A 21,251-nucleotide genomic window follows, 5' to 3' on the forward strand; every position below is an offset into this window, starting at 1 on the left:
CTGGAGTGTTCTCATGCCAGGTGTCCCCCAGGCCTCAAGGTTTACTGGCTGGCTCCGTTCACTCGTCTGAAGGCCTGGCCTGCTGTGAGTCAGTCTACCTTCTTAAGACTGGGTGTCTTATATACTTTGGGAACTTTTTTTTCCTTTCCCCACTGAGATTGGAACCTGCACTCCCTTGACTTCCGAGGTCAGCATTTCTGCTCATGGTTCTAAGGTCCTGTGAATGCTAACTTATTTCCTGAGTGGTCTCTCTGTTCTTGAGCTTTAGATGTGGAATGAAGGCTGGACAGTGTCCACTGCTAATTTTTTTCTTTTGTATATTAAAAAATGCTGCAAAATCTGCCTTGCCTCCCAGGAGGCTTTCTTGTGTCTGACGGAAGGTGGGGCAGAGAAAAAGAACCCCAAACAAGTGCCGAAATACACAGACTGTGCATATTAGATTGAGAGCCCTACAGGGAGCTGAGCTCGGGTATATGAAAGCTCCAAACTACAAACTGGCCATCAACAGCAGATGGTTAAGTGGGGACCATCATGCAATGGACTGAGCAAATGGACTAAGGCTCAGGGCAGCCATATCTGAAGTATGTGGCATCTCTGCAGGTCAGGTAAATACCACAGAAGTCAGCAACTGCATGTAGGTCTCAGCTGACCAAATGCTGTGTAATGCAGCTAGGAATCCCATAGAAATATACTAGATGAACATACTAGATTTAGAAAGACAATTATCACACGTACTCACTCATAAAGTGGTTTTAAAACAAAAAACAAAGAAAACTAGCCTACAAATCACAATCCCAGAGAACCTAGACAACAATGAGGACCCTAATAGAGACATACATAGATCTAATCTACATGGGAAGTAGAAAAAGATAAAATCTCCTGAGTAAATTTGGAACATGGGGACCTTGGGAGAGGATTGAAGGGGAGGGGAGAGGCTGGGAGGGGAACGAAGAAAAATGCAGAGCTCAATGAAAATAAAAAAAGTTACAGATAGTTGTGAGCTGCCACCACGTTGAGTACTGGGAATTGAACCTGGGTCCTCTGGAAAGGCAGCCAGTAACTTTTTTTTCTTTTTTGGATTTTTCGAGATAGGGTTTCTCCGTAGCTTTTGGTTCCTGTCCTGGAACTAGCTCCTGTAGACCAGGCTGGCCTCGAACTCACAGAGATCCGCCTGCCTCTGCCTCCCGAGTGCTGGGATTAAAGGCGTGCGCCATCACCGCCCAGCGGCAGCCAGTAATCTTAAACGCTGAGCCACCTCTCCAGTTCCCTACAACTCTACAACCCCATTTTCAATTATACTTAGTTGAGGAAGCTCCTGGACCACAGATCTTATGCCCTACCTACCCTTAGTTCTTAAGACTCTCAGTAACAAGTCCAATTCACTAAAGCCATGTTAATGGCTTAGAGCTCCCCAACCCTCTGGTTTTGTCTTCAAGTGTTCTCAGCAAAGTCTCCCACTGTCATTCTATTCTAAAACCAAGGTCTCCCCACTCATTGTCATTTCCCTTCCCTCATCTTCCATATGCAATCCATCTTCCCTCCTCTTCAATTCTTTCTACCTGCAACCAGGTAATGTCACTCTCCACAAAAATTTGGTGACCTGAGTTTGACACCTGGAACTCATGAAAGGTGGGGGAGAAACAACTTCACAAAGCGGCTCTCTGATGTCCACAGGTATAGACTGGGCACACACATGCTGTCACACCCACTATGTGCACATTTCGGGCATTCACCTGTTGATGGCTGTCTATGCTGATTCATTACATCTTGGCTTTTGTGAATGCTGCCACAATAAACATGGACGTACAGTTGTCTCTAAGGAGTGGTAACTGCTAGGTGGATTTTTTTTTCCTTTTTCGAGATAGTTTTTTAAAACCTTTTCTCAGATTTTTATTTATTATGTATACAGTGTTCGATCTGTATATATGCCTACTCACCAGAAGAGGGCACCAGATCTCATTACAGATGGTTGTGAGTCACCATGTGGTTGCTAGAAATTGAACTCAGGACCTCAGGAAGAGCAATCAGTGCTCTTAACCTCTGAGCCATCTCTCCAGCCCTCAAGACAGGTTCTACACATATCCCCAGAACTCTCCGAGGGACCGCTATACTAATTTCCACAGTGGGTAGCTTCCCCCTTTACTTTTTATGGTGCAGGGTCTTGGACCCTGGGCCTTGTGCATGCTAGGCAAATGCTCTATCACTGAGCTATATCTCCAGCGCTTAGCTTTTTCTTCTGATCTCAGTTCATGCTGTACTTACCAGTGGACCTTTACCTCGTCATTGGAGGCAGGCAAGACAATAGTTGAATGCTTGACAGCTCCATGATGCCTAAGTCAGGTGCAGCTTTATACGCAGGCAGCTATTTGATTAACCATCTTCTCATAGGGCCACTGCCCTGAGAGCAGGGACCCATCTTGTTACCCTGTTTCCCTTGAACTATACACAATGTCTGGGCTGTTCCAAAAATTTGCTTTGTAAACAGATGAATGTCCAAAAACCAGTGGCTGTTTTTTTCATAGACCATTCTATATTATTAAGGAAATAAGTGAAAATATATTTAAATTAACATGTCTTTTAAAGGGTTGAAATTCAGCAATAGGAAAGGTACATGTAAGATGTAGCTTGTTTTTATTTTCTATTTTGTGCTACAGTCAACATAGCACAATTTTTATCACTACTGAGTTTCTAGTGTAAGGCTGAGAAGACAAACGTGCAAAAGCCGATTGTACAGAAGAAAATCTTTTAATGCAACAGCAACACACAGTCCAATAAAATCAGTTCAATTAACTTCAACATATTAACAACAACAACAACAACAACAACAACAACAAAGAAGCCTGAGGGGCTGCTGTTGGGGGAAAGGTCAGTTCCTGCTCAGACTGGAGGGACACGAATCTCAAGGAGGCCTCTCTCCCCATCCCAGGAGGAATTTGGGCTCTTTGAACCGTAGGTAGCTCCATACAGAAGGCAACAGCACAGAGCCTCCAAGGGTCAGGCTCTGCCTTCCCACAAAGGGCCTGACTAAAGGCACTGGGGCTCAACACAGGACACTGTGCCAAGGACAGGGTGCAGATAGCAGCTGTACCCTTGGGGAAATGGCAGCCTTGGAGAACCAGCTCAACAGGCCGCTTCGGGTGTAGGTAAGCCAGCACTTTAGCCTGTCAACACTACCCTCCCAGTTCAGATTAACTGAAGAGGTGTGCTGTCTTGGGACACCACAAGGGCAACAATCGGTCTGCGGCACATCTGGGTCATGACAATCGCCAAGTACTTTGTTGACAAGGACCAGGCAGAAGCAAGGGGATGAACCCAGGGCTGTAGCTTCACACTTTAGCTCCAATGGGGACCTTTCTGAAAAAAAAATGTCCTGTGCTTGTCTGTAAATGGACTTAATTTGAACAAGCGAAGCTTCTCAGGTGGAAGGCTGCTACCTCTCCAAGGGGCCAAAGTGGGGTTGCTTTTTCACTCCCTTAGGGGCATGCTGGGTTTTGGGGATAGATGCAGGGGAAGCCCCTAGCTTCTCTGGGAAGGTCAGGTAGAGGGTTCCTGTTGCCCTCTTGGGGTTTTAGTTCATGTTCTGGTTGACTTCCTGCCGTAACTTCTGTGCAGGGCCATTCCTGGGTTCAATTTTTAGGAGGCTGCTAATATCTGCAAGGCTGGATTTATAGTCCTAGGAGAGAGAAAAGAGAAGTTGGGAAGGGACCAAGGAGGTGAGAACAGCTGGAGAAGCAGGAGAATGTTTCCAACCCTAGAATGGAGTCAAGGCAGGGCCCGGGAGACAGAACACAGCAAGTGCCAGCATCAGCATACATCTCTGCAGTTACGGCTGGGCCTCTGGGCAGGGATCCTTTACCTTCAGGGCCTTGTAGGCTTGAGCCCGTCTGTAAAAGGCCTTCACATTCTTCCCGTCCAGCTTGAGGGCTTCTGTGCAGTCCTTTACTGCCTCCTTGTACTGTTTCAGGACCAGATGGCAGAGCGCTCTGATGTGGAAAGACCATTGCAGAAGCTCAGTCACTGTGGATCCCCACATGCACGATGGAGGCAACTGGGGAGGACCTGATTTGCTAAGTACCCATTCTGTGCTGTTGCTTTCCACCTCAATCCTCTCAAGTCTTAGCCTTACCTCCCAAGATGGAGGCTTATGTGTGCATGTGACTGCCACATGTGTGCTGGTGCCTAGGGAGGACAGAAGGTGTTGGATCACCTGGAGTTAGAGTTACAGGTGGCTGTGAGCCACCATGAGGAAGCTGAGAACTGAAACCTGGTCCCCGGGAAGAGCAGCCAGTGCTCTTAACTGATGAACCATTTCTCCAGCTCCCTAGCCTTTTCTGCAGATGCAAAGGCTATGAGAAGCTTCATCACCGGCTTAGGAGTCAAGGGACTTGTCCAAGACCTACTAGTGAGGGGCAGAGCTGAAGCTCAGACCAGTGGGTCTGAAGGAACCCTGAGCCTGGCCTTGCCCACTTCTGCCGTTCACCACCCAGCATCAGGGACTTTAAGCAAAATCTCCAAAGCACTTCCCTCAACAGAGAAAAACAAGTGCATGAATAGTAATCCTAATTAACTGTGCATGCTGGCGTTTCAGGGGTGGAGTGCACAGATGTAAGCAATCACTTTGGAACAATCAACAGTAAGATGGATTGGGCCAGGGACAGAATACAGGTCAGCACTGGATAGGGTCCCCAGCACTGTGTATCAACTAGAGAATTTAAATGTTTGTTTAAGGTACTTACATGTTTCCAACTTCCCATACTTTGAAATGTCTCACAATAAAATGTGGAAAATACCCATTGTGATTTCTCATCATCCAAGCCTGGTCCTTTCTTCAAAGACAATCACTAGAATGAAGCCGTCACCTTGGCCCCTCACCACTGATTCAGTGGCCACAGAGCACTCACTAGTTGGATATGGCATCATTTGTTTTACCAAATACCTCTCTGCAAGTATTTTCACTGTTTCCAGCATGTTAAGTATAGAATGTCGCAGTAAACTCCCTTGGGGAGGAGGCTGCTAGATCAAGAAACACCAAGAGTTCAAATTTTGCTATTACCAGGCACTCTGAAGAAGTTACCAAGAATCTCTTTTCCTATAACTGTAACAAACCTGGGCCTCAAATTTTAATTTCTGTAAAGATGGAAGAAAATGGTATTTTAGTTACTTTTTTCCTGGTCCTGCTGGGCACAACACCCAGGGTGTTGTGTTGGTTGCTATAAACATGAAAAGCTGAGCATCTTTCTATTAGGCGTTTTCTTTTTTTTTTATATTTATTTATTTATTATGTAAACAATATTCTGTCTGTGTGTATGCCTGAAGGCCAGAAGAGGGCACCATACCTCATTACAGATGGTTGTGAGCCACCATGTGGTTGCTGGGAATTGAACTCAGGACCTTTGGAAGAGCAGGCAATGCTCTTAACTGCTGAGCCATCTCTCCAGCCCCAAGGCGTTTTCATATAAAACCAAAGCTACCCAATTTATCCTTACTACTTCTGTGGGGTTTTCCTTCTGCGCTGTAAGGTTCTCCCACAATTGTTTTGTTTTTACATTTGACTTGCGTTCTTCTAAAACTTTATTTAAAAACAGAAGAATTTGTATTTAACCCCCACATAGCCAACTCAATCTTATTTATTGAATGAATACCTCTTCTCCCCACACTTAAACCAAATGTTCATGTTTTTATTTTTTCCTGATAAATTCTGGAATCATCACAGCTAAAATGCAAACACAAAACAAAAATCTAACCGGGCTGGAGTACAGGTCAGTGGCAGAGTGCTGGCCTTGCATGCATGAGGCCCTCAGTATGATGCCTGGCACTGCACCCCCACCCAAGGGGAAAGACCACTTATTAAATGAGCATATTATAAACAAAGGAAAGTGGAGCCAGATACATTTGCTTAAAGCACAGTATGTAAACAACATTCTTCCAAGCCATGGTAAAAAGACAATTATCTGTTTAGAAGGATGAGCTAATGGGTATCTTGGAGCATCAAGGCCAAGGAGCTTAGAGAAAGGAGGGAGTTGATGCCACAAACATGGAGCAAGTGTGTCATAAGCTTCCTTTACAAGTTAGCCTAACACAGGAAGTACCCTGGTTCAATCAGCTCAGAAAGTCACAGGCCCAAATTTGATCCAAATTTAAACTAAAAGTTCTCTTTTCAACTCTTAAGAAGCAAAACCAAACGTGAGTGAGCTAAATCTACTGAATTTCTTATACCATCTCCTGTGAACAGGGTTTCCATGGTTCACTGAAGAAGCACTAGCTGATTTCAGTACACTGCCTTGGCCTCTGCACAAGTGTTTCAGTAGGTGCATCAAAGCACCCTGCTATAGTGTGAAACATGATTCTTAAATTTTCTTCAACTAAAAACTATTGTCTGTGTACATGATATGTGCACGTGGGTGCCTATGCTATGATGTACACGTGGAGTCAGTTTTCTCTTTTCACCTTTATTACATGTGGGCTCTGGGGACCAGAACTTGGAGACTTGTGTGGTAAGCACCTCTACCTGCTGGGTCATCTCACTGCCTGGAAACACATTTTATCTTAAAAGTTTCCTAAGGAACAAGGAAGTTCTATCTGATCAAAGATTTTTGGAAAAGATTTATTGTCTTTGTGTCTGCATGTGTTCATGTGTACCATGTGTGGGCAGGTGCCCAGGCAATGGAAGTTATAAGTAGCTGTGAATTGTTCAATATGACACTAGGAACCACGCTCTTTACCTCGGCCAGCTCTCCAGCTCCCAGATTAAAGGTGTTCTACACTGGCCAGGCGGTGGTGGTGCACACCTCTAATCCCGGTGCTCAGGAGGCAGAGGGAGGCGGATCTCTGTGATTTTGAGGCCAGCCTGGTCTACAGAGTGAGTTCCAGGACAGTTAAGGCTATTACACAGAGAAACCCTGTCTCAAGCCATCCCCCCCAAAATGTTCCATAATGAATGCGTGTGGGTATCGATAATAAATGTGTGGATGAGACATGGCCTCTTGCTGATTTATCTAGCCTCTGACAATACAACCAGTGGGTTTCACTGAGGCCAGATTCCACTTCTGCACCACCATGTAAAGGCTGTCAGAGCTTAGACAGTGCCTTGATTTTTCTCAACTTTAAAAACCAGTAATACCTGTCTGCCACCTACACCGCTGAGCATCAGTGTAGAACAGTTAAGTCCCACTCAACAGTGTGTGTGTGTGTGTGTGTGTGTGTGTGGACACGCGTGTGCCGTCTCTGCCACCTACACCACTGAGCACCAGTATAGAGCAGCGAGTCCCACAAAAGGGGGAGAGGTGCTTTGGCTCCTGGGCTTTCACTCCTGTAGCAGAGCCTGCTACAGGCACAAGAGTCTGCACTCAGTCAGATCGTACCCTTTCTTCCTATTCTAGCCAGACAATTAGTTACTCCACTCACGGGGCTCTAGGCCAGAAGGGACAGAAATAGGTGGGTAAGAGCAGCCATGGGCAGAGAGCAGGCAAGGGAGCTGTGTTGACAATGAAAGCTTAAGATTCTGGGATGAGGGCTAGGACAGATAATGAAGACGACAGTTGAGCATCTCTTTAATCTCCACCCCTTTATCGGTGCCACTGTCAATTCCTTGCTCAGTACTGAAGGAGGTGGGAATGCACACGACTACCTGAAAAGACCCAACGCCTCCACAATCAGGAGTCCAAGTATCCTCTGAGCTTCATCCCAATTCCTGGAGCCCACCGGAGGCCAGCACTCCCCCAGTGAGCCACACCCCAGCCTTCAGAAAAGCCTTTGGAGAATCCCCGAGGCCAGCAGCTGCGCAGAAGATACCTGTTGCTGTACGTGGCAGATTCCAGGCTACTAAACAAGAGGCTTTCACTGTACTTCTCAATAGCTTTCTTATGGTTGCCCTTCTTTACAAGCTCATTGCCTTCTTCCTTCAGAACTTTGGCTCTCTCCATATCCCCAGCAGAAGGCACTAGACACAAATTCAGAGAGGAAAAAACCATGTATCAGGGGCTCAGATGAGATTGGCATCATCTGTTTTAAGCCAGGGACTGCCTGGGTGGCTGCAAACCATTCTTTCTGACTACTCGGTCCTCTAATTAGTGGCTTCTAGTCAATTAAAGGTTTTCATTAGAAGATGGAGACTTACAAACACACACATGCATATCATATACAAGATAAAAAGCAGGCCAGGTTTACTCATAGCACTGCCACTGGGTAGCTGGAATGTTCTGCATGACCCACTTAACTTCAGTACCTCAGTTTCCTCCCCAGTGTGAAGGGCTATGTCAGGATCAGCTGTGAGACTAATACCGAGAAGTGGAGAACAGCCTACAAACTTAATAGAGGCATCCAGGAAAGGAAGGCTATGCCTTCTAGGTTTCAGAAAGGGGCTGAAGAGGGCTTGTCCTGCTTTGTTTGAGTATCCACTTTCACCTGCCACACGCAGCTCTGCTCCAGCCCTTAAGGGGAGAGAGCAGAGAACAAGGAGAAATCCACGCTGCTCACACTACAGTGTTGTAAGGTCCTTCGTTGTGTGGCTCTAATTAATTGTCCCAGTCTCATTCCACAGCATCACATTTAATCTTTAAAAACCATCATGGTAAACAGTCAATATTTACAACCAGGGCAAAGTTGTGGGAATAAGATTAACGCCCCAACACATCCCCTGCTTAGGAGTTATTACTAGGACCCAAAGCCCTGTGGATTCTCCTCAGCCCATCCACTCTTGAAAGAAACTATTCTGATTCTGTGCTTCCCCCTCCCATAAGCTAACCATCCCAATCAATATAAAATACATCTATGGATACAAATCACCTATAACCCACTCGCCATGGAGCTTCATATAAGGAAGCAAGTATTTCTATATAGTCATTTATGGCTTGGTTGTTTCCCCCTCAACATCCTATTCCTGAGATTCGTCTGTGTTAATACACGGACTTGTAGTTGATACATTTTCACTCCCAAAATTCCAGGAAGGATTTGTCCCCTGTTTGTGGAGACCTGGGTTATTTCTAGTTTTGTTCTGCTATTACCAAACATTCTGTGGCGAACATTCTGTATGGTGGATGCATGCAGACTCAGTTTCACTTGGGCTCTGAAATATTCTCCCCACACCCCGCAGCCATGTTTATTTATGCATTTCCCTTCTCTAGTTCCTTCCATTGCTTCTGCCCCCAATTATCCTCCCTAATGACCTCATCCTTTAAGCTCCAGCTCAAGATATCACTTTTATCACCTGCCCCAGAGTGAACCTTGACTTCTCGATTTAAACTTCCCAAACACTAACAATTCCATGGCACCTGCTTTTCCTCCATGTATCATAAAGCATCATCACTATAACTCAGTTTCTCACTAGGCCAGGAGCTCCCCTAACGAGTTGTCCCGTGCTCCACTGCTTAGCACACGGCCTAGAACACATGTTCAGTGATCTAGAGGAACAAATACAGTCAGGTATCTTGAGGACATCTAGTTCATTAGCATTCTGCAATCTCCTCAAAGTGGAAAGCAACTACCTGGCTCTCACATGCTGTACAGGGAGCTTCCTGCAGGGAAGAGTCATGAGTGCCTTCTTCCACTACCCGAGACTGACTTATTGATAAAAGAGCCCTATCCCTGTCCCTTCTGTATTCCCGTCTTGACTCATGCTTGCTGGCCCGGGACAGTTCTCCTGGACCATTAGTGAGAGCTTTCCAGCAGACAATCTCCTGCAGCGGTTGCCCAGCTCTGTCTGTCTGTTTATTCACCCTTCTCCAGGGTCACCCAGGACAAGTGCTCTCAGGGAGGCAGCACTTTCTAGTTATAAGGATGCTCCAAAGGAGAGGGGGCTGAGACAGTTACAAAACTTCATTTCCTGGTCACAGGAGTCGGTGACCAATTAATTACACCAGGACACTCGGAAAATAAAAGCTAAGTACATAGAATAAAGTATCTTTTAAGTAGTGAGCTGAAAAACAAACAGAACTAGTGAGTTGTGGGGTAGGTAAAAGTGGGATGGGGTCTGGAATGACACGTATAATTCTGAGCCAATACATGTTTTTCATTATTCTGCCATGTTAGAAGTTCCTGTTCTTGTAATCAAAAACATTCTAAGCAACACACTCCAAGTACTGCTAGAGAATGAGAGCTAGCATGTGCACCCGTGTGCCAGGCTAGGTTTACATATCTTGTATTACTTAAGCCTTTCACTGATGACATCACTGTACAGTCAAGGAGACAATCTCTAAGAAGCTGGACCTTTTAATCATGTTTTTCACTTCATTTATTTCCTAACAGCTAAATGAGGCCAATTTCTAGAAGGCGATTCTAAACTCCTTAGAAAGAGCTCACCTCTGCTCTTTGTAGCTGTAGTTTCTTTGGATTTGTTTTTAGCTGTCTCTTTGTGATTCTCCGAAGGCAAGGAATTCCATCTCTTCTGGGCTGAAACAGGCACCACAGGAATAGGGGGCAGCTTCAGGCGCCACTCAGGCCCAAGTGAGTCCATGAGAGCTCTAGTGATTCTGGAAGAAGAGGCGGAGTCACTGGTGGTGTCTGGTCAGGTCACACCCAAGGGATGGAGGCTCCTTCACAAGGCAGGGCATACTCCCCCATTCCCCATCGTATTTCTCACATGCTCTAGCAGATGAAGAGTCTACTACCCATCAACTCCTTCTTAGATCTGACACCACACGACACTTTCCTTAGCCTGACTGCCATACGTGAATTTTAATGTCCCCTGCTACTTGTTAAGATAAAGTTTACATATACACCACCTCCAAGAAAGGATCCCATTAAAAATACACACATATTTTATCAATGAAACTAGTACAAAGCATGCAAACACTTATTTGCTTACTGTTCAGATTTTAAGTGTCAACCTTAGCCCATTCAGCAATATTAAAAATTGTCAGTGGTTCCCATGTTGCAGACTAACATGGCTGGTGAGCTCTGGCTCTCTCCCTTCTCTCTATTCCTATTGTGTGTCACACCAGCCCTGGTCCTCGGCTAGCTCAGTGCTCGGCTAGCTCAGTGGTCTGGTGTTTGCCAGGCACATGCAAGGCTAGGTTTGATCCTCAGCACTGCAAAAACAAGCGAGCAAACAAGCTTCCCCCTCTTGACCTTTATTATGCACATCTTTCCTCTGCTTCCGTTTCCCATTCCTACTCTGGAGATCTAGCTAACTCCTGCTTATTTCATTTTCAACTTAAAATGGTGTTCTTTGCCCATGATGTCCGTGTTGTTAATGGAAATGGATTTTCGGCACCTAGCACATCCCCTGGCTCTCACCAGGGCAGTGTTTCCTACACAAGAGAACAAAACTCCTACAGCCATGTTCCTGTGTCACAAGAATGAAACCACACAAACTGAAACTACAACAAACTCACAGCCTCTCACTAGGCTTTGGAGCAGTTTCCTGCTTGGCTCAGCTATCCCAATTCTTTGCAACCCTATTCCCTAAATTTTTCCAAAGCATTCTTCCTTATACACCAAATAAAAACCCACCTGCCTGGGTGCTTGAGATGGTTAACCTTAATTGTTGGTGCTGGAGAGATAACTCACTGTGTTAAGAACACTTGTTTGGTTTCCAGCACCTACACGGTGGCTCACAACCACCTGTAATTCCAGTTCCAGGGCATCCCACATCCTCCTTTGACCTCTGAGGGCACCAGGCATGCAAACACTCATACTCATAAAACAAATAAACAAACATGATGTGGAAACTATCAACTGATAGTTTCAACCAATCACATTTAGTTAGGGTGTGGCCACCCAGAACCCAGGTAGAAAAACCTGGGGGTGCAGGTGCCCGCCGGACCTCTCGGATTTCAAAACTCCCATTCTTACAGTGTAAGTTTCCCCTCTTTAACCATTAAAGTATTCCTGTTACTCTTGAGCTAGCCTGGTTACTTATCATACCGACCGAATTCGCAACACACCCTTAATTGTCACCTTGGTGAGATCTAGAACCAGCAAAGGAACAAGAGTCTGGGTAAGTCTATGAGGGATTATCTTGATTAGGTTAACTGATGGAAAACCCACTCCCTCTCTGAGTTTGGGTCCTAAACTGCATACCATGGAGAAGCCAGCTGAGAATCAGCATTGACCACCTGCTTCTTCTTCATTTTTTTTGTGGCCAGAGAGACAGCTGTGGGTGCAGGGACCGAGACCCCCTGCTTCTTAACTGCAGGTGCAACGTGACAGTTGCATCAAGCTCCTGCTGCCATGATGGAATGGATCCTTTAACTGTGGGCCAAAATAAGCTTTGACCTTTACAAGGCTTGTCAGGGTACCCTATCACGGCAACAGGAAGAGCAGTTCAGATAGTGTTCAATCATCCCTACTTCTCTCCTGTCATACAGAGCCAACTGTTCCAAGTAAGTTCTGGGTCCCATCCCTGCTGCTCTCAGGGAGCTCACCCGGGCAGGGCAGCACCTTTCTCTTCCACCTGCGTCACGTCTCCCAAGTGACTCCTCCCCTGGACATCCCTTACCACCCCAGCTATACTGCTGTCTCCCTTCATAATGACATCACTACTGTTGGAACTGAAGTGCTTCTCTCAGCTTCACTAGTGACTTCACTGTGAAAAGCACAGTCTCCTCCTTCCCAGCCATGAATCTCCTGCAGCAGCCTGTGCTGGCCACTCCCATACTTAACGCTGCACTGACTGCACTGAGCCTGGGCAATACTGACTAGTACTCCTGCCAAGGCCAAGAGCTATGTAAAGACAAAGTTACATCTCATGCAGCAGGTCCCTGTGCAAAGTTTGGCACAGAGCTGGTAGTGTTCGATAAATGACAAAAGACTCAAAGAGAAAATTGGGTATTGACAAAAGTCAACCAAGAAACCAAACATAGATCACATTAGATCATTACTCTGGGGCTGGGCTTTCTAGCAGCCCACATGAAGCGGAACCATGATCAAATATACAAACAAACAAGGATCTAGGAGAAAAAAACTAGTCATGGCTCAGGAGACCAGAGAGATGCTTTCACACTTACAACATCCCATCCAGCAGCAGTCTAGCTCCTGTGTCTCTTACTCTCCAGTTAGAGTTAGCACTCTGAACACAAGTGGGGTCTTAATCTCTTTTCAATTTTGCTATCCTCCACTGAGCCTCCTACATTTTAAAAAAAATCTCAAAAAATATTAGTGCATGAATAAATGTGCACATGCAGACAAAAACAACCATCAATCTCAGTAACTCTGACTTCACTATTTTTAACTAAGTATATTTGTATGAATCTGTCCACTGGAGCGAGTGCCATGGATGCATCAGTCACTTTGGAACTAGAATTATAGAAGGTCGTGAACTGGCCAATGTAGGTGCTGGGAATTGAACTCAGGTCCCCTGCAAAAGCAGCAAGGACACATCTGCTAAATACTGCAGTAGACTATCTTTATATACTGTAGACAATACTAAAGAGTTTTCCAAGTCTCTGGGGCCAGCCTGGTCTACATAATGAGTTCCAGGCCAGCCAGAGCTACATAGTGAGACTGTCTCCAAAACAAAGAAACAAACAAGACTTTTCTCAATAAATGGAGCACAAGAGATGTAAGCATTAGGGCCTGATTCTGACTACTGAGCACTTGAATAAAAAGCTCAGCATGATAGTGTATGTCTGTAATAGTCCCAGAGAGGCAGACAGGAGGGTCTCTGGAGGTTGCTGGCCAGTTAGTTTAGCCAAATTGATGTGCTTTGTCAATGAGAGACTGTCAAAAAAATATGGTTGGGAGTGATAAAGGAAGACACCCATCAACCCATGGCCTCTACATGTACACACACACACACACACACACACACACACACACACACACACACACACGTTTTTCAAGCACAGTCAAAGGGACCACACTCAGAAAACAACTGAAGCAGCCCAAGGCCAATCAAGGGAGCTGGTTCCATGTTCTATGGAGAAGTTCTATAGTACACTGGGCTTACCTGTTGATGCCTTCCAAGGCTGATGCCACACTGTTATCAATCTGCAGCACAGTCTTATAGTCGACATAGGCCAGCGTGTACTTCTCCAGGGCTTCATATGCAGACGCTCTTCGCAGCAAGGGTTTGATGCTGAAGGGAACCAAGGCCAGCGCTCTAGAACAGGATGCAAAAATGTCACCTGTCTGCTAGACCAACAGGGTTCCCCAACAGTGTACTGATTCAGGCAGGGTCAAATGCTGCAGTCAGCATGAGTTTAATTTCTGGCAGAAAGATATCATTTCTAGGATAGGTAGGGAATCCTCAACTTAGACGGAAAGGGAAAGAAGACAGAGAACTATTAATGGAAGTTATGTGTATCTGTGTCAATTTCCACGCCCTCCACCCCCAGCCCAATGAAGAGTAGAAGCCTCACAGTTTTCACACTGTGGTCTGCACTGTAACTATACAATAGCCATGGGACCCCAGGCAAATCACTTTATCATCCCAGTCTTTGGCAACTCATTTTGCTCTGGGAAGGAGGATAAACTTACCATCAGAGTGAATACCCTGTGAAAGAGAAAAAACCTAGCAGACTCCACGAGTGTGCCTCTCTCCCTATTCCTCCCATGCATGTAAAACAGCATCACATCTAGGATTAGCCAGATGAACCCAGTTAGCAGACTAGTTTATGCTAGCTAGTTCAGCAATGATGAACAAATGGGATAGGAAATCTGTCCAATGTCCTGTACAACTGTTACTGACAGATTTTTTGCTTCTTTCTTTCTCTTGCCCCTCATCCACCACCTCCTTTTGAGATAGGGTCTCACTATGTAGCCCTGGCTGGCCTGGAACTCATACAGAACAGGCTAGCCTTGTTCTCACAAAGATCTGCCTGCCTCTGCCTCCTGAACACTGGGATTAAAAGTGCCCCACCATTTCTGCTTCTTTAGATGGTTGGTTAACACCTGTCCCCTTTTATTCTTCCCTCCCACATCATCCCAGGAAAAGGCCTGAACAAGTCAGTCCTGGTAACTGTATCTTACCTCACATCAATGTCACAGAGGCTTTATGCCTACCTCTAACTCCCTATCCTACACCATTCTCAGAAGCACCGAGCCAAAACTCAAAGACAACAAGGACCTAGTAGGGTCTGTCATTCTAAATGGCCTGATACTTAATGACACTTTATAAGATCTGTCACAGAGCCGGGCGGTGGTGGCGCACGCCTTTAATCCCAGCACTCGGGAGGCAGAGGCAGGTGGATCTCTGGGAATTCGAGGCCAGCCTGGTTTACAAGAGCTAGTTCCAGGACAGGCTCCAAAGCTACAGAGAAACCCTGTTTCGAAAAACCAAAAAAAAAAAAAAAAAGATCTGTCACAGAGAGAAATGGTGGGATTTTTCCAAAGAAGAAACCTGGCTTGCTCTTTGGAAACCCTCAGGCATCCCAGAGCCTCCCTGGGCCACTTACGAAGTGCAATCTTTGATGCAGTCTGTGCAGTTCCCATCCTTCAAGTAGCACGCTGCACGGTTGGAGTACAGAACGCTTTCTTCCTCGGGGTCTGCAGAACCTGCCCAGATGGAGGCAGGAAGAGCAAGATCATGAGTTGGGAGGGAGATGTCAGAGGACACAGGGATGCACCTCACACCCGGAACTCTCTAGGCTATGGGAAAAGGCAGCAGAGGTACTGTAGCCTAATAAGGCTTCTATCAGGAAGGATAGCACATTTGCCATTCTTGTCCCACAGTGGGGAAATCGAGATTCTGCCATTTACAAGAACCTTATTTATTCCCCATTAAGCACTGAACTTGGTACCAGAAATAAGGACTAACATGAAACAGCTGCTTCTTGCCTCAGAGAAAGCAATGCCTAATTACTTGGGTGTGTGGCTAACTTTATTATAGAAAGCAAAGGACAATAATAAATGCCTGAAAGAGGGAGTGACCCAGAGTTGGAGGGAAACGCAAGCTAGAGAGCAGTTAGTTAAATCAGACAAGACTTTCCCAGAAAAGCGGTAACAGGGCTGGGCCTACCAAGTCTACTGGCAACTCAAAGTGAACTACCCAAAAGGGACAATTATCAGTCATTTCTCTAAAGCCAATGCTTACTCTCAGCAGCCACAGAGGCTCAAATCTCTCACTGTAACTATAATCATTTGAGCTTTTAAAAATTTACTTTGTGAGCCGGGCGACGGTGGCGCACGCCTTTAATCCCAGCACTCGGGAGGCAGAGGCAGGCGGATCTCTGTGAGTTCGAGGCCAGCCTGGTCTACAAGAGCTAGTTCCAGGACAGGCTCCAAAGCCACAGAGAAACCCTGTCTCGAAAAACCAAAAAAAAAAAAAAAAAAGAAAAGAAAAAAAAATTTACTTTGTGTACATGCGCCCAATGCACGCATATGAAGGTCAGAGGACAACCTGAAGGAATCAATTCTCTCCTTCCACTACGTGGGTCTGAGGAACAGAACTCAGACATCAGACTTGGCAGCAAGTGCCTTTACCTGCTGAGCCACCACACAGACCTCCGATTTTCATTAAAAGTATTTTTTTATTGAGAATTTTGTTAAATGTATTTTGCTGTTATCAGCCCCCACTGTCCCCAACCTCCTGGACTCAACTGCACTTCTACACTCCCCAACTTTGTACTCCCTTTTTTTATCCCTGTGTTTTCATTTTTCTTAAAGTTTACTTTTATTTTATTGGTGTTTTGCCTGTATGTATGTCTGTGTGAGGGTGTTGGATCCTAAAGAGACAGCTGTGAGCTTCCAAGTGAATACTGGGAATTGAACCCAGGTTTCTAGGAAGGCCAGTCAATGCTCTTAACTGTTGACCCATCTTCCAGCGCCCCTCCCTTGATTTTCATTTTAAAAGAAATTTTCAACTACATTTTACTCATTAGCATGGGTCACAAAATATTCCAAAACATAGAAAATAAGAAAACAATTAGTGGTGACCAGATTAACTACTAGGTATATAGTTCAAAGGTCTTATTGAAAAATTCAATTTAGGCATTAAACTGTATGATATTCAGTATTCACTACTTTAGCAAAACTACTTGTTCCCATCCTAGTCCCTTTTTCTGGGTCAGGCCTCACTATTCAGGTTGGCTTTGAACTAGCAATTCTCCTGCCTCCGCCTCCCAAAGTACTGGGGTTACTTGATTCATGCCACCACACTTGTTTCTTTTCATTTCTTTTATTTATTTATTTATTTATTTATTTATTTATTTATTTATTTTTTAACTCAGAACAAATTGCTGGTGTGGTGGCATAAGCCTTTAATCTCAACACTCCTGAGGCAGAGGCAGGAGACTTCCATCTGACTATGTGGAGAAAACTAGCCTTGACCTTCCACCAGCCTTCCTGTTCCACCCTCCTGAGTGCTACGGTAACAGGTGGGCACCTCCACACCCTCACTTGTTCATTTACTCTGGAGCAAGGTCTCACTATGCAGCCTAACTGGCCTGGAAAACGCTACACAGACCAGGCTGGCCTCAATTTTATTTTTGAAATGGCTAAAGCTCAATCCATCCTCATCCTTGTCCCTGTGCTCTCTTTCCCTGGAGGCCAGCACAGTCCCCAAGCTGCTGTGTGAATTCTCAAGGGCTGCCCATTTTAGTACACACCATTAACAGATAAGATACAGTATCATTAAAGGGTTTCCCCAGGGGCATCACATTGCATTGTCTATCCGTTTGTAACTTGCTTCAGGAAGTACGATACCATTTTGCCACTTGATATCTTTCATTCAATACTAACAATAATGAACATAGTAAGTTTATACCCCTTTCTCTCGTCTCTTGGGCCAGAAAATACAGAAGTAAGCCTTGCCATTTACAAAGTACAAGCACTTAAAAACCAGTAATCTACCAAGTCAGCAAAGCACAGAGTTGCTCACAAGCGGCGGGGGTGTTGGGAAGGTTCTTAGACCCACAAGTGGTTTGGGTAATTAATCCAAATCTTCTGAGCACTTGTGCGCAACTACATTTGAAGGCTTCCCTGTGACCTTTTTTTTTCTTTTAAATAACTTATTTATTTTTATTTTATGTGCATTGGTGTTTTGCCTGCATGTATTGTTTGAGGGTATTGGACACCTAGAACTGGAGTTACAGACAGTTGTGAGCCTCCATGTGGGTCCTGGGAATTGAACCTGGGTCCTGTCAGTGCTCTTAACCACTGAGCCAGCTCTCCAGCACCCCTCCTTCTTAAGGCCAAGGAAACTGATCTCAGAAGTCAAGAGAATTGCCAGCATTCTCACATAGAAAATCAGTTGTAGGGGCTGGAGAGATGGCTCAGTGGTTAAGAGCATTGCCTACTCTTCCAAAGGTCCTGAGTTCAATTCCCAGCAACTACATGGTGGCTCACAACCATCTGTAATGAGGTCTGGTGCCCTCTTCTGGTCTGTAGACATACACACAGACAGAATATTGTATACACAATAAATAAATAAATATTAAAAAAAAAAGAAAATCAATTGTAGGATCAGAACAAAAATCCAATAACAGGGTTATTTTAGGGGTCTCAGAATGCACTCCTACAAAAGCTTAGCTTTTCTGGGCTAACAGTGATTATGTTTATTCAGGGAAGGGGGCTCTGAATGAAAGAAGGCAACTTGAGAGTCCTCAGCAACATCATGATGTGGGGCTGACATAGCGCGAGGAGCCCAAGGTTTCCAGGAAGAAAAACCGGGTAGCTTGAAACTATAAAAAAGATGAAATGTTGAGAATTTACGGAGAAGTCTAGCTAATGATTAAAAATTTGGATTGACTAGCCAGGCAGTGGTGGCACATGCCTTTAATCCCAGCACTCGGGAGGCAGAGACAGGTTGATCAAGGCCAGCCTGGTTTAGAGAGCTACTTCCAGGACAGAGGCCAAGGCCGCAGAGAAACCCGTCTCTAAAAACCAAAAAGGAGGTGGGAGGGCTGTGGGTTGAATGCATGCACTTGAGAGGACCAGAGCTCGGTTCCCCCCATCCACATCAGGCAGCTCACAGCTGTACCCCAGTCTCAGGCAAATGGTATTTTATATGCATCATTACCCTCCCCCACACATGATTACAAATAAAAACAAAAACCCCTGGATTCAGAAACCAGACAATTCCATATTCAAACCCTGGAGCTGACGTCTTCACTGGGCAATCCTAGTTAGGCAATTAACTCTTCTAAATTTCCCATCTACAAGTGTCTAATCGATTTGATCATGAAGATGAACAATAAAATATCTAGACAGGAAAAACAATCAACAAACACCATCGAGAAAATGAGAATGAGGGCTTAGCAGCTCATACTGTTTCATCTATCTGGATCCTTCCTGATGGTTCCCTACACCTGGGATGCTCAGTGTCCAAAGCATTTGACGCCGAGTTTCTCACGGACATCCCCTCAAATATCTCTTGAGAAGCTGTCCATGATTTCCTTTGTGAGGGATCCAACTCCACCACACTAACTTGTCCTACTAGCTCTCAGAGGTCTCCTCTACTTATTCACAAACATTTGACAACTGTCCCCAGGAAGTTCGACCCTTGAAAGGACGCCATCTCGTCACATTCAGTCAATATACGAAAGGTGTTCAACTGAATTGTAAAATGAATAGATGTGGGTTAGAGGGCGTCAGCTACATCCTCAAGGATCAGAGGGAGGCAGGCCTGAGGAACTTAGGATACAAGCCAAGAGGACAATTAAAAAGCAGCCGGAAAAAGAGCCAAGTAAGTTTTTCATAGGATGCTAAAGCGGGGAAGATGCGGGATTGTGGTGGGAGAGCCTGGAGGGCGGTTGGCCTGGGGAAAAGACCCAGAACACTAGGTCAACGTGAGGCCGGGGCGCTGAAGCGGGTGCGTGACGCCTGCAGGCCCGAAGGGAAAACGAGGGGCGGGTTCCTACCTCGCGCCTGCAGCAGTCGCAGCGCGCGCTCGTACAGCGCCGAGGCCTCGGCGTACTGGCCGTTGCGGAAACTCTGGTTGCCGGCAGCGCGGAGCTCCTCCACAGAATCTGAGAGTTTGGGGGCCATCCCGGGAGACCAGCAAACAGGGACCACCTCCGTTCCCCGCAGAGAAGTGCGCAACAGCTTCCGGCCGGAAGCGGAGGCTGCGTGCCCTTAAGGCCCGCAGCCGACTGGCCTGGGGGGCGGGGAGCGGGGCTAGATGGGGGTCGCAGCTAGGTGGCGAGGAACAGGAGGAAGCGCTGGATCAAGCCCTGGAGGGGGCCTGGTGTGGCGGTGGGACTAGGGGAAAGGAAAGCCCGAAGGCTGAGCCGACGTGAGACCCGGTGCGGGGGATGCAGGTGGAGGACGCAGGCCCGGAGGGGAAACGCGGGGCGGGTTCCTACCTCGCGCCTGCAGCAGCCGCAGTGCACGCTCGTACAGCGCCGAGGCCTCGCCGTACTGGCCATTGCGGAAGTTCTGGTTGCCGGCGGCGCGGAGCTGTTCCACCGACTCTGAGACTTTGGGGGCCATCCCCGGGAGGGCTGGTAAACAGAGACCAACTCCGTTCCCAGCTACCAGATGCGCAACAGCTTCCGGGCGGAAGCAGTCGCTGCGTGCCTTTAAGGCCGGCGGCTGCCTGGTCTCGAGGGGCGGGGCCAGAAGGGGTGGGGCTAGTGGCCGGTGGGGGGGCAGGCGGAAGCGTGGGCTCAGGCCCTTAGTTCTGGCCTCTCATTGTTCTCCAGGGGTGGGGCTAGGAGGGGCGGGGCTAAGAGGATCGTAGGCGGGGCCTTTGAGAACCAGGCCCTCTGCGCGTGCTCAGTCTGGGATTTGCGCTCCAGGTTTCTTTCGGGATTGCGGAGGCGACCTTGGCTGGATCTCAGAAGGAGATGGGTTGTTATCCTTCGTGGGGCTCACAGTTCGGAGGGCCGGGGAAGCAACTGATCCACGACCAAAAGAAGATGGACATTTCATCAGTAGATTAATACTATGAAGAAGCAAAGCGCACGGTGATGGAAGGCTAAGGCCGTTGGCTCCCAGAGCCTTCGAGGACTGCATCATTTATACACAGTGAGACTGATGAAAAAGACCATACACACGAAAGAATACAATACACGTCCAAAAAAGGAAAAAAAAAGAAGAAATTAATAAACTCCAAAGCAGCCAGCTGGGTTTGGTGGCTCAGGTCTGTAATCCCACCACATGGGATTCTGAGGCCAATATAAATGAGCCGTTTTAAAACAAAACCAAGAAAACACAATTATAGTAAACAACGTGGATGCTGTTAGACATGAGCAGGCTAAAGAAAGCCTTTGAAGGTAATTAAGTTGAAACCTGGAATGTAAGGCACAGGATTCCAGACAGCTGGAAAGTACCTGGCATCTTGTGGACCATAAAATGAATGTGTGAACACAGATGAATCAAGCGCTTCCATGGTGGCTGACTTCACTTTAAAACAATAGTTTTTAGTAGGCATG

General features: G+C 46.3%; 1 protein-coding gene across 2 annotated transcripts; it reads right to left on the reverse strand.

Annotated features, from left to right (window-relative positions):
• Positions 1 to 2,726: 2,726 nt before the first annotated feature.
• Tomm34 (translocase of outer mitochondrial membrane 34) lies at positions 2,727 to 20,529 on the reverse strand. Of its 2 annotated transcripts, none has more exons than XM_075962995.1 (7): positions 19,737 to 20,529; positions 15,333 to 15,432; positions 13,886 to 14,038; positions 10,297 to 10,466; positions 7,792 to 7,939; positions 3,857 to 3,983; positions 2,727 to 3,673 (listed from the first exon to the last, which is right to left on the reverse strand). In XM_075962995.1, exons 1-7 carry the CDS (start codon positions 19,861 to 19,863, stop codon positions 3,569 to 3,571), a joined length of 930 nt encoding a protein of 309 aa, XP_075819110.1. In that variant the 5' UTR covers positions 19,864 to 20,529; the 3' UTR covers positions 2,727 to 3,568. The 2 variants fall into 2 exon arrangements, with proteins under 2 accessions (XP_075819110.1, XP_075819109.1); XM_075962994.1 differs by having other exon boundaries at positions 20,181 to 20,453.
• Between the last annotated feature and the right edge of the window lie 722 nt (positions 20,530 to 21,251).

This window comes from Microtus pennsylvanicus, chromosome 2, assembly GCF_037038515.1.
Source record: "Microtus pennsylvanicus isolate mMicPen1 chromosome 2, mMicPen1.hap1, whole genome shotgun sequence".
Classification (NCBI taxonomy): domain Eukaryota; kingdom Metazoa; phylum Chordata; class Mammalia; order Rodentia; family Cricetidae; genus Microtus; species Microtus pennsylvanicus.

Bases quoted from the DNA above. Each gene is read 5' to 3' on its own strand.
- Tomm34 (XM_075962995.1), bottom strand. From the start codon at position 19,863: ATGGCCCCCAAACTCTCAGATTCTGTGGAGGAGCTCCGCGCTGCCGGC. The intron at 10,467-13,885 runs GTAAGCCCAGTG...CTCTTCTTCCAG, and splicing joins GCCTTGGAAGGCATCAACAG to AATCACTAGAGCTCTCATGG. The intron at 3,674-3,856 runs GTAAAGGATCCC...TCTCTCTCCTAG, and splicing joins AAGCCTACAAGGCCCTGAAG to GACTATAAATCCAGCCTTGC.